Genomic DNA, 16,886 nt, shown 5'->3' with positions numbered 1-16,886 from the left:
TGTTGAAAACAGCCGAAAGGAAATTAAAGAGAACAACAAATGTGGTGAGTTGTAACAGGTAGTAAAAAGCAATGTCTACATACACAGTTATTATTAACAAACAGATATTAACGAAAAATATATGGTAAAAAATCTTTCAGACAATCACCGATACAAAAGTTTAGCCTATAAATAAACAGCGGTAGAGCAAGAAAAATTGGACTATTTCGAAAAGTTTCAAATTTCAGCTTCACTGAAAATTCGTCAGAAAACTTTCCATCTCAAGTCTTAGCATAAACAAAAACTTGTTTTGACAGTGCAGTGACGACCAAACCCGCGTTAACTTTCTTGACCTTTCGGCTTTCACTGCCCTTTTTTTTGCTCTCTCCCTGTATATCTATATCTCCCTCTCTCACCATTACTCAACTCACAAGCATCTTGAATTACTCTCTCCTGCTTTTCCTTTTCACTTAAGACCAGACATCACTGAGAAAGATTACTTTTCATGGTGTCTGCATGTGATTGCAATCAGTTTTTGAGCTAATTTGATGGGACTGTAATGGGTTCTCTGGAGACTGTGCTTCCATTGAAGAGGGAGAGTCTTCTTCGCTCTTCGTCAGCTGGTAGACACTCGTTTATGCAGAGACAACCCAGATCGAGATTTTCCCGTTTCTTGCTTTTCAAGAAGCTAGATTACCTTCAATGGATTTGCACGGTAGCTGTATTTCTGTTTTTCGTGGTTCTTTTCCAGATGTTTTTACCTGGTTCTGTTATTGAGAAATCAGAAGATTCATGGAAAGAGGTGGAGAATGTATCTGGGGATTTAATGTATTTGAAAGAAATCGGCACTTGGGATTTTGGAGAAGATATCAAATTCGAGCCTTCAAAAATTTTGCAGAAATTTCAAAAGGAAGTTAGAGAAGTCAATTTTTCATCTAGTTTTAATAGAACACAGCTTCGTTTTGGGTACAAGAAACCCCAGCTCGCACTGGTCAGTACTTAGGAACCTAATGTTGTCAGCATTATTTAATTTTGGTCTTTTTTTACTTGTTGTATGTATGGCTCTACTTGTTAAAAGGGGTCTGTTTTATTTTTGGTTTATGTAAGATTTCTTACTTCAATGCTGGTTTTTTTCCCCCCTTCGTTTAATTTGTTTTATTTTCGATTTTCTTGTAGGTCTTTGCCGATCTGTCAGCTGATCCACAGCAGCTGCTGATGGTTACTGTTGCAACCGCATTGCAGGAGATTGGTTACTCAATTCAGGTTTGTGTTACTGATCTGTATTGTATTTTGCTACTCTTAACTGATAATGTTTGGCTCCATTCAAGAGGAAAAATGCGATGCTTGAATGAAATTTTCTAGTAGTTTGTGCTTTAAATTAATAGACCGATCCCCTCTCAAGTGTCTTCCAAGTGCTTCTGCGACTTCTTAAACTCTTTACTAATGGTCACGAATTAGTTTGGAGAGATTCCATGCAAGAAGTGAGTTGCTATAATCAACTGGGTAACGATGTCTGTATGGATGTTGAGATTTGTATGACAAAGTATTTGAGAGATCTTTGACATGATGAAAAGTTCATGCCTAATTTTTGTTATTATTAATTTTTTGGAACCTCCCACTGGGGAGAGAGGTAGAGAGAAAAAAGAGCAGAAGAGGGGTCAGTTGATGCCTTTTGTTGGAAGTTGTGGTCAGAAATAGGAAAGGAATGAAGTCTAAACCGTTTTGGGAGTATGAAACTGTTACATAATTTTATGGGATATAGGTTGAGAGAAGAACAGTACAGATGAATTCAGATTCGGCAAATTGAGTGTTTGAGAAAATTACATTTGAACAATCAATGTTGTAGCAATTTAAACTTTTCACATACTCATGATTGATAAGCATATTATTTATAGCTTTGGCTAATAGTAGAGGCATATTGATCGATTGCCTGCATAGCACTATATCAATTTTTTGCCATAAAAGACATTTTCTTTTGATGCTTATAAGAAAGTCACTGACGCAATTTTCTGGAGATAATCTGTAGTGTATCCTGACATTGAATTTATTTGGCAGGTTTTTTCAATTCAAGATGGTCCTGTGAATGGCATATGGAAGAGCATAGGAGTTCCAGTCACCATTTTTCAGAGAAACCACAAGATGGAGATTGCTGTTGATTGGCTAATGTATGATGTTATGCTAATGATCTCCAAAATATCATAAATATTTGGACTGGTATTAATACATCATAGAATTTGTTTAAGAAGAAACTGTTTGAGAACCTCTTACAGTACGTAGCAAGTACAATATTTGGTCAGTTCTGAAGCTATCACATGTTATGAAATTGTCATACTCTTGGCTGTTTATTGCTGCAGCTCACTTGGAGTTTTCTGTGTGGGTTTTTCTCAGTTTGTCAGGCAACCAGCTACTTTTGGTGGATGACTTGATTATCATTGTTCTTATTTTAAGCTTTTTAATAACCATTGTCTTGTCAGGAGAAACACCTTTGCTTATACCTTGCCTTTTGCCTTGACTTGAAATCCAATCGCCTCAATTTTTGTGTTTTGAGTAATGAAGATAGCTCATCTGATCTGATTCCCGAGGAGACTTTTCCTGTTAAATATTTTAAATGCTTTAAAAGTATAATGTATGACAATCATGTTGATTTTGTGTCTTGAGATAGCTCGTAATTTATATCTCAAATTATTTAGCCTGGTTCGTCTCATTGGGTTTAATCTTTTTGGTCACATTAGTTTGATGCTTTCTTATTGCAGTTATGATGGCATACTGGTGAACTCCCTAGAAACCAAGGCTATATTTTCATGGTGAGATTTATTATCATTTTATTTATTGAATTTGCCTTTGTCCAAATACTTTGGTTCAATCCCTTCTTCTTCTGTTGTAAAAAATTTATCCTTGAGGTTTTCTTGGGTACAGATTTAGCCTTCCCTTTTCATCTTCATTTTCTGCAATTAAATTTTGTTTTGAAATCCTAGATTTTTATTCTTTCCCTGATCTCATTACTATTGTTTATTAGTAACATTTATAAACATTAAAACTATCATAATTGAGTTGGTATTTGCACTTAATTGTCTGAATGAATTAACTCAAATGATTTCACTTTTTATAGTTTTATGCAGGAACCTTTCAAGTCCATACCTCTTATATGGACCATCCATGAAAGAACACTTGCTATTCGTTCAAGACAGTATGCTTCAGATGGGCAAACTGAGCTTGTCAGTGACTGGAAAAGAGTTTTCAACCGTGCTACTGTAGTAGTCTTCCCAAACTATGCCCTGCCGGTAATTATTTATTACAAAGTTTTTCATCATGGACACTTGTTAAAGTTCCTTGGTATTAGTTTCCATGTCGTAGTTCTTTCTTATCAGAAAAAACGATTTCTAAGTCATAGCATTCTGATTGAATGCAATTCTCTGTCAAGGTTCGCCTTATTAAATACCTTATATATCGTAAACTGTAACCCAGCATATTATTTATATGCCTGTTCTTACTTAGAGCTGATGCTTTTAGCATTGGTGCTGAAGTTGATATTTACCTCCAGTGGCTTAATTTCTAAAATACAGATGATGTATTCTGCCTTTGATGCTGGAAACTATTATGTTATCCCGGGTTCTCCAGCTGAAGCATGGGAAGCTGATGTTATGGCATTATACAAAGATAATGTCCGTCTGAAGATGGGCTACGGGCCTGATGATGTTGTCATTGCAATTGTAGGAGGTCAATTTCTGTACAGGGGTTTGTGGTTGGAGCATGCACTCATTTTGCAGGCTCTGTTACCAGCTTTTCAGGACTTCCCTTTTGATGATAATTCAAATTCTCATCTCAAAATCATTGTTTTAAGTGGGAATTCAACTAGTAACTACAGTGTGGCTGTCGAGGTATGATTTATGTAATGCCTGTTGATCTTGATTAACTGTTTCTTAAAGAGAGATGCTCAATTTCCAGTACTTACTTTTCTCTCCAGACAATTGCTGTCAACTTAAATTATCCAAGAGGTGCCGTAAAGCATGTAGCTATTGAAGAGGATGCAGGGAGTGTGCTAAATGCAGTTGATATTGTGGTGTATGGGTCCTTCCATGAGGAACAATCTTTTCCAGAAATTCTAATGAAAGCTATGTGCATTGGGAAACCCATCATAGCTCCAGATCTCTCTATGATCAGAAAATATGTACGTTTATAATTGCTGATTTCTCTTTTATCTTTGTGCACTAGCAGTATTCATTAAGTACATAAAATTTGATCTGTATAATTTATGAAATGAAATGCACATTCATAAGCTAAATTCACTTAATAAGCCTTATCCCGGGTACTTGGACGAGTGGCATATATTTCAGTTTCTGCTTTTGTTTTCAGAGGCATCATTATTCAGTTCTCTATATGATGTAATAGCCACTGTGCTTTTGTTTATATATTCTCCCCAAGTCTATCAATCTATCTTTTGCCCTTGGAATCTATTTGAAATAGATTCCTCATTATCTGCCCAACAGGTGCTCATGAGCTTTTCCTCTTAGGGCTCTTTACCTTAGTAGTCTCACTATTCTTCCTTGATCATTCTCATCCACATCAAAGATTTGTCCTTTTTTTTTCCATCACAACAGACATGAGTATATTTAGTAGTATGTGTGATGACTTCATTAGATATATCAAACAGATGAGGGTGAGCTCTCTCTAAATCAATTGGCATGAGATAGATAAGATTTTTCTGTTTCAGTTATTTGATGAGTCTCCATATACTTTCCGAGAGTAGTGGCTCTAGCAATCCAGCATGACCATAATTTTTGTTACATGGAAATTTTCAACAGGTCTTAGTTAAAATGTCAGTTTTTAAATGTTGAGCTTGCCATTGAATATATCAAAATATGCATTTGTTTTTGTTCTTTTGTGTCTGTTAAGCAATCTACTGACTGTATTAGCAATAACATTTAGGTTGATGACAGGGTGAATGGCTATCTTTTCCCTAAGGAGAATATCAGGGTTCTGACACAGATCATATTGCAAGTGATTTCTAAAGGAAAAGTATCTCCTTTTGCTCACAATATTGCTTCAATAGGAAAAGGTACTGCTAAAAATCTGATGGTTGCAGAAACTGTTGAAGGTTATGCTTCTTTACTTGAAAATGTTATCAAGCTCCCTTCAGAAGTTGCACCTCCTAAGGCTGTTGTGCACATTCCTTCGAAATTTAAAGAACAATGGTGTTGGCATCTGTTTGAAGTGTTTTTGAATTCCACTTATGAAGACAGGACTTCAAGAAGTTCTAGATTCTTAAACATGGTCGAGGAGCAGTGGAACCATAGTCAAAAAGGGAGCTCTGGTTCTATAGCATCTAATGATGAATCATTTTCATATGAAATTTGGAAAGAAGAGAAAAATAATTTGATCCTTAATGCAAGAAAGAGAAGAGAGGAAGAAGAGGTAAGGAGTTGCCAATATTATGCCTTAAGCAAATGTTGGATTGAATAAATCTTCTTCCTTTTTTTATTGATCTGCATCTTTTGAGAAAATTTGATATCCTTAATTTTATGCAGTTAAAAGATAGGACTGATCAACCTCATGGTACATGGGAGGATGTTTATCGAAGTGCCAAAAGGGCTGATAGATCTAGAAATGATTTACATGAAAGGGATGAAGGGGAGCTTGAGAGGACAGGTCAACCATTGTGCATTTATGAACCATACTTTGGAGAAGGAATCTGGTCTTTTCTTCACCTTGGTTCACTTTATCGTGGAATAGGCTTGGTGAGTTTGTATATTTATTTATGACCTGTTGTCCAAATCATTTTTATTTTATGCGAGATTGATGCTGGACAATTTATTAGCCACTTTGTTTTTACATTAAGGTACTTGACTTTTATGGTCCTTCTGTTGATTGACATGATAGTTGTAACCTTGTATAAGACATTGTTTGGGTTGGTTTTGTTCATCATCTTATCTTCTTGTCCTTGCATTTGCGAAAAATGTACATTCATATGCAATTCTGTTCTAATTCGGCTTATTTTTAATTCTGTACAAGGGCATTTATCTTTCACTATCTGATGTTGATATAATGGCTATGGTTTCAGTCTGCAAAAGGTAGAAGACCCAGGGTAGATGACGTCGATGCACCCTCTCGTCTTCCACTTCTTAACAATCCATACTATCGGGAAACTCTTGGGGAATATGGAGCCTTTTTTGCAATTGCAAATCGGATAGACCGTATTCACAAAAATGCATGGATAGGGTTTCAATCTTGGAGAGCAACAGCAAGGAAGGTATAGCCTTAGTCCCTGTTTGTTTGTATGTATTTATTTTCTGGCTGTTTGTTTATTTGTCATTGACTGTGTTGTATATGCTTTACCTATATCTGAAGCTAGTTGTCTCTTCTGCATTCTGGGTCCTTTGATTGTGAAAAGAATCTGTCAGACTAGGTTAACATTATAAATGTGAGGCAGACCCTGGGCTATGCTAGCAAATGCTGAGATCATGAAGCTTGCAGGTTTCCCAGGGTCAGCTGCTTGGATTTGTTTTTGCTTGCAATGCATAGACTTTTAGTTTTGTTACTGATTTCCTCTTATCATGTATACTATGCCTGAGCACTTCTTATGTGGAAAATTTATTGCTTATGGTAACAAAATACAAATTGAAAATATTGAAAAAAAACCAAAGTAGAAGAAACTCTTAATCTGCATCTTCATTTATTTTTCCATCATTATTGGAGCTAAAATGTTAAGAAATGGAAGACAAACCTTTGCATTCCTAGTTTGTTTCATGATTTTCTCAGTTCAATTTTTGGTTGTGGGGTATAAGCAGGCATCTTTATCTCGGCCTGCTGAAAAGGCACTATTAGATGCTATTCAAACGAGAAAGCATGGGGACACACTCTACTTTTGGGTTCGTATGGACATGGATCCAAGATACCAGTTGCAACAAGATTTTTGGTCGTTCTGCGATGCTGTTAATGCTGGCAATTGCAAGTAAGAGCTTTGCAATGTGTTGCATATTTTATTATGTACTCTGTCAGTGCCCAAATTGTCCTCTTTATCCTTTCTTGTTTACATATCGGACTGATTTCTCCTTTTAATGGCTGATTGGAGGTGGGCATTTTCTGAGGCGTTTAAGAGGATGTATGGTGTTGATCAAGATTTGGATTCTTTACCGCCTATGCCTGATGATGGAGATACATGGTCTGTTATGCTGAGCTGGGCTCTGCCAACCAGGTCCTTTTTGGAGTTTGTAATGTTTTCAAGGTGTGAGTTTTCCTGATGCAGTATTTAAAGCTTCTCCTCTTTTGGAACAATTTTGCCTGAAATTTTATTACGGTATTAAAGATGAGCTGCTTGAATGCAGAATGTTTGTGGATGCATTGGATGCACAAATGTATAATGAGCACCATCAGAGCGGGTATTGCCATTTGAGTTTGTCGAAGGTAAATTCGTTGTCTCTCTATAATTAGGTTTTTGTTCTTACTTGAATAAGTCTGGTTATCATGAGTGAATAAAAAGTTTCTATTGGGAGTTAAACCCGATATTACTTCTCACTCTTTAAGTGTCAGAGATTAGTTAAATTATGCATGGTTTACATTCAAATGTATTTCAAATAAGTTTTAATTAGTGGACATTAAACTCTTTTTAATTGTTTTCATTCCCCATGAAAATGCATAGAATATGTAAAGTTATGTAGTTATGCAAAAGTGAATGCGTGCCTGTTGCCTAAAAATATAGTTGTTTTAGCTACTGTTGCAATTCTCAATGATTGGTTCACTTTTTTTTTTTTTTTAAAATGATGTTTCTCAAATTGAATATTGTGATTATACACAGGGCTGTGGTAATAACAAAAGTTGTTTGCATTTTGGATTTTGTAGGATAAGCATTGTTATTCACGGGTTCTTGAGCTGCTCATAAATGTTTGGGCATACCACAGTGCAAGGCAGATGGTTTATGTGAACCCTGAGACTGGCTTAATGCAACAGCAACACAAACTGAAGAGCCGGAGAGGTAAAATGTGGATCAAATGGTTCTCATACACAACCCTGAAGAGCATGGATGAGGACTTGGCTGAGGCCGCGGATTCTGACCGCCCAAATAGAAGGTGGTTATGGCCATCAACAGGAGAGGTAGTTTGGCAAGGAGTTTTTGAGAAAGAGAGGAATCTTCGGAATAGGCAGAAAGAGAAGAGAAGGCAACAAAGTAAGGACAAACAAAACAGAATGAGGAGAAAACGCCACCAAAAGGTAATAGGGAAGTATGTAAAACCCCCACCAGAAGACATAGAAAATTCAAATTCAACAATGCTTATATTAAAGCTTTTATAGTACAAAATTGCAACTGTTGAAGTTGGCAGCCTTGGAGTTAGTTAAGTAGGTATCAATTTGATAATTCTTTTATTGTTGATTTTTCCCTCTTCATCACTTGTATTTTATGGGAGAGGTTTTGCATGTAACTAACTGCACCCTTGTTAATGGTGAAGAGTAATGTATACTAGTTTTTGCATTCTTTTCATTTCTTGTTGGAGATTTATACAGGCAAATCAAGCAGGAAGACAATTGAGTGCCAAATTGCAAAATTTAAATTTCCAGTACTCTTTAATGATGAATTGGCACCTATTACTGGATATTATGTACTGGAAACACAGACAACGACATTACTCCACAATAATGATTGCTTGAAACGATTGTTTACTTAACTCGTAAAATACATGGATGGAACTAGGGAACTAAAACAGCGTGACAGCATTAAATGCCTGTGATATAAGAGATAAGCTAACCAATTCACTTATTTTATTCAAGAATACAAGTCTTTCAAGAGAATTCATACTTCAGACGGCATGTAGTAGTAATGCATTTTTAGAGCATCTAAACGCTACTCTTAATTTTGGAACTATATCCACTCTTGTTATCATTATATCTATCCCAGAGCATGACGCCTCCATATTTAGAAGAAGTTTTAACGAAAGGCAGAATCTTTGAAATGAGCTGATCTGTGGGCACAAAACCATCACCAGCAGCAGCCTGAGATGCCGGAAGCCCGACGAAGAACTTACGAGCTGGAATAGATGATATCCATTTGTTCCAGGACCTCTTAAATTTCCCAGGATTACTTGAAGTGTACTCGCAAGGAGGATTATTATAAAATTGTATCCAAACATAATCAAATAGAGTGCACTGTTGACTTATTGATCAGGAAATGGACATTGTGGTGCTGCAGTTAGGTAGACTTTCTTTTTCCCAGATCGGCTGAGCTGGGACAATCGTCGAGCAAGTGTTGGGTAACAACGACTGCCACCTTTCTCGATGTCAAAATCTATACCATCCAGTACAGCGTCGCCTAGAGGCCGTGAGTTTGAATGGCCGCCAAGGAAATTGTTCCACAAATAATTGGCGACATTATTAGCATCACCTGCTGATGCTAAGGAGTAAGTACCATCGCCGCCTCCAGTGGAAAGCAATACCTTAACCCCTCTGTTCTGGCAATATTTGATTTCTTTAGAAATCCTCTGGCAACCATTTGAGGCTGGGTCGCAATGACCAGCTAGTTGGTTTGAGGCTTTTTGCCATTGCCGAATTTTGAGAGAAATGCAATGTTAACAATGTGGTATTTCCCTGAAGCACATGTTGCAGTAAGTGAGCCTTCCCTCTCGTCCTGGCCCCAATACACAACAACGCGACCAGCATCGGATTTGAAAATTAGAGCAAGCAATATAACAATTGAAAGAGTGGCAGCTTTCGGGTAGAGTTTAAAAGCCATTGTTAACTTATAATTAAAGCTTGATAGAAAGGGCGACTTTGCAGCTCTATTTATAGTTTGGCACCCAAACTACGTACATGCATGGTCATCTTGCAATCATTACTGTTGATTGTGACTTCAGGTTTGGCTTGTTCGGCTGAAGCTATGAGATAATCGTGAGTAGTGACCTGGAGATTTTGGCCAAACAATACAAAGCATTTGGCATTTTCCTGCATTGATATCTCATGATCTGTCCCTAGAAGCAAAAATAGTAGGGAAAGGGAGGAGTTGATAGTTGCCATAGTTGAACAAAGGTCAGCTTCTAAGTAGCTGGATACAAAAAGTAACTCTAGGCAACTGGCAAGTAGCGTCCATGCAGTGCCAGGAATGAACTTATTTAGGCGCTTTAGGTCATAGTAAGTTTCACTATCACAACTAAATAAGAGTACAAATTTAAATTATATTCTATCTTTTGGCATAGGCACGGGAGCTCATCAGCTGCAACCAGTAGCATAATTGTTCACTCCTGGTTGATTAACCATATTAATTTCAACATGGATGATTTACATCTTAAAATTCAAATTTAGGATACATGTTATTGCTACTTTTAGATTGATACAACGGATTTGAGTTAGAAAAAAAATTACAAAAACAAATTTTAAAACCACATGCACGAATTTCATTGTGAGTTCTCCCAATCTAAAATGGTTCCTGCCAATTTGAGAAGTTCCTCATTTCATGAAATGTGGACAAAATGACATGATCTTAGGTTCGCAGCTACTAGGTGCGTACCCTTGCCTTGATCCTAGCCCCGTTTTCAAGTTCAATGATGCCCCATCTCATTCGGCCCAGACAGCTAACAAGCGGCATATTAGCCAACAATTTTATTCTGGACCCAATCTGGCCCAAAGAGATCTGCCTTTAATTACAGCGGACCAAGTATAGAAATAGTCTTTTTGAGGGTTTGTCCGTTAATAAAAGAATTGGACAGGGCGTAATAAGTGAGGAAAATGCTTTGGGAGTTCTCAACCCATGAAGCTTATCGCTCATCTGTCGTTTTTGGAGGAATGTGGTTCCTTTGGGCCGGTCGTTTAGTGGGCTTAAACTTGGATTAGACTGGAGAAGCGCACGTGGCGACAAAAATATGCCTCTTACGTGGCATGAAAATTCCAGATGGTTCACAGTTTGGTTTGGGAGACGCGCGAAACATCTCGAACAAAGAAGAAGTAGCCGGTTTGAAATTCACTGGTAGCTCTATATATAAAAGGCGATATCTTAAATCTTCTGTTCAAGAAAAATCCGTTGATACATAGCAGCGTTGATAGCATACAGAAGACAAGTGATTTAGCCACAACATTTTCGTTTGGGTTTGTGAATTGATCGTGCCGATAACTGAGTCATTTGGATTGAGGAACCGTTTGGCTGGACTTTTCGTTTTTGTTTGTCTCATCAAAATAAACTGTAAGTGGCTGTTTGTTCTGTTCTTAATCTATGGTTTTTTTTTTGTTTCATTTTTTCAGAAATTTCATGTGTTTGTTTACTTACATTTATAGTATTATGAAAACGAACATTTGAGACTGAAGGTTAGATAGGTCTATTATAGAAAGTTATCAAAAGCTTTAGCTTCTGTTTGTTGTTTCCTTTGTGTTTCATTTTATTTGCTTGTTTTTAGAATTTGATTAGAAATGAGAATTCATTTGGAAGTTCGGAACTTTAACGGTCAGGTACAAGTAATTAGTTGACAGTCTTAAAATTTCAATCAATTGATGAACAGAAACTCGTACGATATTTTGAATTTAATTGCAGTCCAGTAAAGTTAGTTGCTTTAATTTATTTATTTATTTATTTTGGACAATTAAGAATTTCAAATGGCATAGAAATCAATTAGCAAAAATATGGAGGATAATATTATTCGGAACCATGAAAAATGTTGTGAAAAATCCTGTTTCTGCTGATCAGTAATCTGTTTATGCTTGAATAGTTGGTGTTTTAATGGTTTACGTCAATGTAGTTATCTGTTGCATTTTGATGTTTGACAAGTTCCGATCCATCATATTGAAGCAGTAGATGATTTCATATTAACTCTCAACTTTACTTTTTCTTCTTGCAGTATCTCAAACTCTGGTGATTTCTGGGCATCTAAATTCAACTCTTCAAATAACTACTGGGGTTTTTTTATTGCTAACAAGCTTCGCTAAGAATGATGCCCATGTATAGATGCATGGACTCACACCCCATGAATGGGAACCAAATGCCTTCGAACCATAACTATCATCCTAGCTTTGAGGCCATGGCACAGTTTGGGAATTTTGATCCATCCAAATCTGTTGTTATCAATCAGCCTTGGCCTTATGCTAACAATATGGTTCCAGTCCCATGTTACCCCTGGTACAGCCACGGTAATTTCCCTGGTTGTTATAGCAATAGACCTTGCCCTCATTTTTCATCACAGCCGTTTCATTGCTGTGGATATCATCCTCCATTTCCGGATAGCTTCCCTGTACATTATGTGCCTCCAAATTATGTAAGGGAGCTACCTAGGTATGAATTTGACAAGCTTAGAGATAATTATCATTGTTGCGGGTGTCCTAATCACACACATGACCAGAGAAAGGGTGAAAGTGTGAAGGTTGAAGAGCAAGAGCCCGAAGGTGAGAACAAGGTGGGTAACTCTTTGGTTCCATTTCAATTGAAAAATTATCCATATCCTGTTTTGTGGATCCCACCTGAGTATGTAAAGAATAAAGAGCAGAGAAAGCCTTTGGAGTCAGATTTAGCTGGTCGGGAGATATCTTCTCAAGATATGAAGCCTGCTGAGAATGTAAAGCCATCTCAACAGGACCCGAGAGTATGGAGTGGCTGGTTTCCAGTTGACATGAAAAGCCTTCAACCATTGATGCAAGCTAATGATGGGAGGAGCACTCAGGATCAGAATAATGAGGACAAAATGAGACATTTTCCATTTCCTATAATATGGACGTCTCCCTACAATAAACAAGGCGAGGCTGGGAAGGAAGAGCGTGGAGAGATGAATGCTGCTCCAAAAACTGTTGAAGACCTTAGCGTGAGCAAACCTTACATGATCCATGAGAGTTCTGGTGACCAGCTCAATTCAGAGCCAAAAGAAAAAATTTCCAAAAAGAGAAGCATTCCTGTGAAGCAAATGGAAGCAACTGTGGAGAAGGATAAATCTGAAGATGCTGAGAGGGCACAAACAGATTTTTCTCTGAGAAAAATGGAAGATAATGGGATGGTTAAAGCTTCTGGAGCTAGTGCAAAAAGACAATCCTTATCCCCTCCAAAGGCCTCAAAGTTGCCTCCTGTTTGTTTGAGAGTTGACCCCTTGCCTCGAAAAAAGAATGGTAACACAAACTCAAGGTCTCCCAGTCCTCCTGGATTGAAAAGGCAGTCACAGAAGACTGCGGAAGACACTCCTAATGTATTTGATTCATCAGACTTGACAGCAAAGAATGACCAGATTGTACAAGTGCAAGACTGCACTTCAATCAGTAGCAAGGAGCCAGAAACCAAGAAAAACGTAGGCAAGGATGTGGAGGGTGTGAAAAGGAACACTATTGTAAAAACGGATGAAGAACAACGAAGCAGCTATCAATCCCAATTTCCTATTTCTTCGTCAGTTGATTTTGGCAAAGAGGCTTCCAACAGCCTAACTCTGGACAAGATTAAAAAGAATGAGGAGGAAGACATAAAGGATAATAATAGTCATGCAAATGAGTTGAAGGCTGATCAAGTGAAGGAAAGAAAGGAAACAATTAACGCAAGCAGATCCTGTGTTAGAGATCCTAGGGCAGAGGAAAAGAAACTATCGGCTGAGGAAGCAGCCTTACGAATCCAATCTGCTTATCGTGGTTTTGAAGTGAGGAAATGGGAACCGCTGAAGAAATTGAGGCAAATTGCTAAAGTTAAGGAGGAGGTGGTTGAGGTTAGGAATAAGATTTGTGGTTTAGAGTCCTTGGCTGATCTACAGAGAGATGAGAAGCAAAGGGCAGTTATAGGAGAAATGATAATGAATCTTCTCCTAAGATTGGACACCATCCAGGTATGATCAGTTTCAGTTCAAATTAGATGTTATAAGTAATTCATAATTTCCTAGGAATAGGCAAAGGATTTTTTTTTATTTTATTTGGTATTTTAATGTGTTCAGATACTTCCTGGTGGTGTAAACTTTATTATTTATTTACTATTTCGTGGTGCTTTATTTCAACATTCACAGTTGTGGGATTATCATTCTTCTCCTAAATTATAGAGTTTTTCTCTTTCTAATTGTAATGTTCTGATTTATTTTCCAACTTTTAATGTTTTCCAGGGTTTGCACCCAAGTCTCAGGGATGTTAGGAAATCATTAGCAAGGGAACTTGTTATGCTACAGGAGAAGCTTGATTTATTCGCCAAAGCTACATCTTCTAAAAACCCTTTAGATCCTAATGATATCATAGACGATAAAGGACGAAATGTGGAGGTGAATCAACATGATGCTTTCCAGCAGAAAGGTGTAGTGGCTGACACCCAGGGGGAGGAAACTTTGAAGCATCCCATTGTTGTCGAAGAGGAGCATAGGAAATTTGAACAGAGTGCTCTACCGGTAACTGGGAATTTAGAATCTTGTTTCAAAGGGCCAGAGGACAATGTGGGTGGTGGAGAGCTTCATTCAAGCGAAGAGCTAATAACAGAGAATGATGTTCCTTCTGATTTTGTGCAAACTTTTCAAATGCCGTTAGAGAAAAGTGTTCCCGAGGAGGTGGCAGGAGCTCAACTCGAAAACGTGCGGTGTGACCCAAACGGTGAGGTACAGTTTGTACCAGTTGAAATCAATGAATCAATGCACATGGATGATAATTTGCGAATGCCAGAGGAATTGCCTGAGGGGGTAACTCAAAAGGAACCTGCTGATTCTGGTGAGGAGCAACAAATTGCAACAAATATGGTAGGTGTCGAACAGGAAAAATCTGCGGAATCAAGTCTGCCTAATGGTTCAGCTTTTCCTGCTGCAGTTGTTGACGAATCAACAGTCGCCAAAGAAATTCTAGAATCGAATTTCTTAAGAGAATTACCTGTAGGAGTTATTGATGATGCACAACCTGGTGAGAAACATGCACAAACTGAAATCCAAGATAATGAAGTCTTACCTGGTCGAGATTTGGAACGTAAACCCAGCAATGATGCATCAGAGCAGCAACTGATGGAATCATGTAAGGAACAGGAAGTAACAATTGATGATTCTTCACCGAATGAGGGAGTTCCAGCTTTGAATGAATTGCAGCAACGGGCAGCAGAAGTGCTTGATGAAGAGAGAACAATAACTGAGGCAACTTTACCAGACAAAGAGGTTCCGATTCAGTGGGAGAGTAATCAACAGCCTATGGAAGGGTTTAACAAAGAAGTCTCTATTACTGAATCAAATGATGATTCCATTGGAAAAGAAATATCTGGGGGAGATGCATTGGAAACACCGATATTGGAGGTCGTTGACAGTAAGCGAGTGGAAGAGTCTCAACCAGAGGAGGCACGACAAGCTTCATTACTATTATGGGAAGAAAGTCAGGATGAAGTACAGAAAGAAGTTGACCAGGAGATTGTTGATATCAACTCGGGCAGCATTTCAGAGGCGAAAACCACAGTGAATATCTCTCAGGTGGAAGAAGTACAAATTGGAGAAAATCAGGATAATGTTGACCAGCCAACAGCAGGGGATGGAAATAAAGACATTACACAAGAGGACAACGAGAGCCATGAGCTGGAGATGATGAGTGGCTCTGATGGAGTAGCAAATCAATCTAAGGGGATGGAAACTACTGAAAGAGAAACTGTTGTGCCATCTGGTGGAAGCCAGCCATCTATCAAGGAGCAGGAGATAGAGATGGAAAGTAATAGAAAGCTGATTGAAGAGAATGAGAAAATGAGGTTGATGATGGAGAAATTGGTCGAGTCAGGGAAACAACAATTGGCCGTCATATCCAATCTGAGTGGGAGAGTGAAAGACTTGGAGAAAAAGCTGTCAAGGAAGAAGAAAATGAGGACAAGACGATGTAGAACAGCAATATCCACACCTTCCAGCGCAACAATGTCAAGTAAGCCTTCCCCAAGGAAGAGATCTGTTGGTGTGGCAATATAATATCTATATGTATTGTAAATAACAGCTTACCACATCTTCTGTTTGAGGTGATGAGTGCATTACAATAAAATCTGTTAGATATGTATTCTTGTGATATATGGACTTGAGTTTCATGATTCATATGCAGGTCATATAAATGTAATATGTGCTTATTGTAGTTTTTTGGGTTTCATATTTCGTTTCTCTATTGTCTTGCCGAAAGTAACTCTGTGAATGATTAGTAATCCGCACCATCAACATATCATCATATGTTCTTGTTATCTTATCGAGCTTTTCGCAGTAGTGCGTCTGCAATTGCTTCTCTTTGTAGGGCCCACGCATCTTGGATACAATTCGAGGTCTTGTGTGGGTGTGTGTTTATATGTAATGGTTATTATTGTATGATACGGTTATATAAAAGGGAAGATGGTTCAATGAGTTGGCTTACGGAAATCAATATTGGGTTAAATTAATGGAATAACAGCTTGATGTGCGTGCTAATGAAAACGAAAGGTAACGCGGCAATTATGAATTTCCCTGTCCAAGACGGAGTAGGAAACATCTAATTGTCAGAAGTTACAAAATCAGAAATCAGGTAGGAAAAAGATCTGAGCTGTATATAAATGGAACCAACCATAAAGCTAGCAACTACAATAGCGTTAGATTAAAGGTTTAACCATGTCTTCTCATCCAAGCGGACGATCCAGACTTCTAGAGGTTAAGTTACGATCTGCTGACTTGAATACAAATAAGAACGACAAGTTTTATGTGAATTTATGGATCCACCCGAAAGGAAAGTTACAAACAAAAATAACAAAGACAAGAACGGCAACGAAGCCAGTTTGGGAAGAGAAGTTTGTTTTCTCAGTTTCAGAAAATTTCCTTCACCCCGCCAACACCACAATTCTCTTTTTTGAGATTTATAGGTCGCGTAAGATTTTCTATGATTCTCTGGTAGGCAGTGGTCAATGTCATTTGAAGACCCTCTTCAGCCAAGAAGCAGTTGGAAAAGATGTCGTATATGATGCTGACGATGATGAAGAAGACGACCCCAGATATAGCATCGCGTTCGAGTCAAATGAGGATAGAAATATTGTA

The 16,886-nt window shown here is 37.9% G+C and overlaps 2 protein-coding genes and 1 pseudogene across 2 annotated transcripts; 2 read left to right on the top strand and 1 right to left on the bottom strand.

Annotated features, from left to right (window-relative positions):
* Positions 1-197: 197 nt before the first annotated feature.
* On the top strand, positions 198-8,452 carry LOC105642906 (glycosyl transferase family 1 protein). The gene is made up of 14 exons (XM_012227893.4): positions 198-970; positions 1,156-1,242; positions 2,035-2,144; positions 2,733-2,783; positions 3,089-3,260; positions 3,543-3,857; positions 3,944-4,147; positions 4,906-5,391; positions 5,505-5,714; positions 6,038-6,226; positions 6,765-6,928; positions 7,049-7,201; positions 7,302-7,380; positions 7,816-8,452. Exons 1-14 carry the CDS (start codon positions 539-541, stop codon positions 8,263-8,265), a joined length of 3,102 nt encoding a protein of 1,033 aa, XP_012083283.1. The 5' UTR covers positions 198-538; the 3' UTR covers positions 8,266-8,452.
* A 72-nt stretch (positions 8,453-8,524) lies between these two features.
* LOC105642905 (acidic endochitinase-like) lies at positions 8,525-10,079 on the bottom strand (annotated as a pseudogene).
* An 861-nt stretch (positions 10,080-10,940) lies between these two features.
* Positions 10,941-15,981, top strand: BAG6 (BCL-2-associated athanogene 6). Its single transcript, XM_012227892.4, has 3 exons — positions 10,941-11,137; positions 11,787-13,736; positions 14,004-15,981. The coding sequence occupies exons 2-3, from the start codon at positions 11,877-11,879 to the stop codon at positions 15,807-15,809; spliced, it is 3,666 nt and encodes a 1,221-aa protein (XP_012083282.1). The 5' UTR covers positions 10,941-11,137; positions 11,787-11,876; the 3' UTR covers positions 15,810-15,981.
* Positions 15,982-16,886: the final 905 nt, after the last annotated feature.

Source organism: Jatropha curcas, chromosome 5 (genome assembly GCF_041381405.1).
Source record: "Jatropha curcas cultivar XTBG-Jc1 chromosome 5, XTBG_Jcur_1.0, whole genome shotgun sequence".
Taxonomy (NCBI): domain Eukaryota; kingdom Viridiplantae; phylum Streptophyta; class Magnoliopsida; order Malpighiales; family Euphorbiaceae; genus Jatropha; species Jatropha curcas.
Note: the sequence above shows the minus strand (reverse complement) of the source record. Positions and strands in the feature narration are given on the sequence as shown.

What these genes read in the sequence shown, in the direction of transcription:
- LOC105642906 (XM_012227893.4), top strand. Translation starts at nt 539, where the DNA reads ATGGGTTCTCTGGAGACTGTGCTTCCATTGAAGAGGGAGAGTCTTCTT. An exon ending in TCCCAAACTATGCCCTGCCG is followed by an intron (nt 3,261 to 3,542) that starts GTAATTATTTAT and finishes TCTAAAATACAG; the next exon opens with ATGATGTATTCTGCCTTTGA. An exon ending in GTTAATGCTGGCAATTGCAA is followed by an intron (nt 6,929 to 7,048) that starts GTAAGAGCTTTG and finishes GGCTGATTGGAG; the next exon opens with GTGGGCATTTTCTGAGGCGT.
- BAG6 (XM_012227892.4), top strand. Translation starts at nt 11,877, where the DNA reads ATGATGCCCATGTATAGATGCATGGACTCACACCCCATGAATGGGAAC. An exon ending in TAAGATTGGACACCATCCAG is followed by an intron (nt 13,737 to 14,003) that starts GTATGATCAGTT and finishes AATGTTTTCCAG; the next exon opens with GGTTTGCACCCAAGTCTCAG.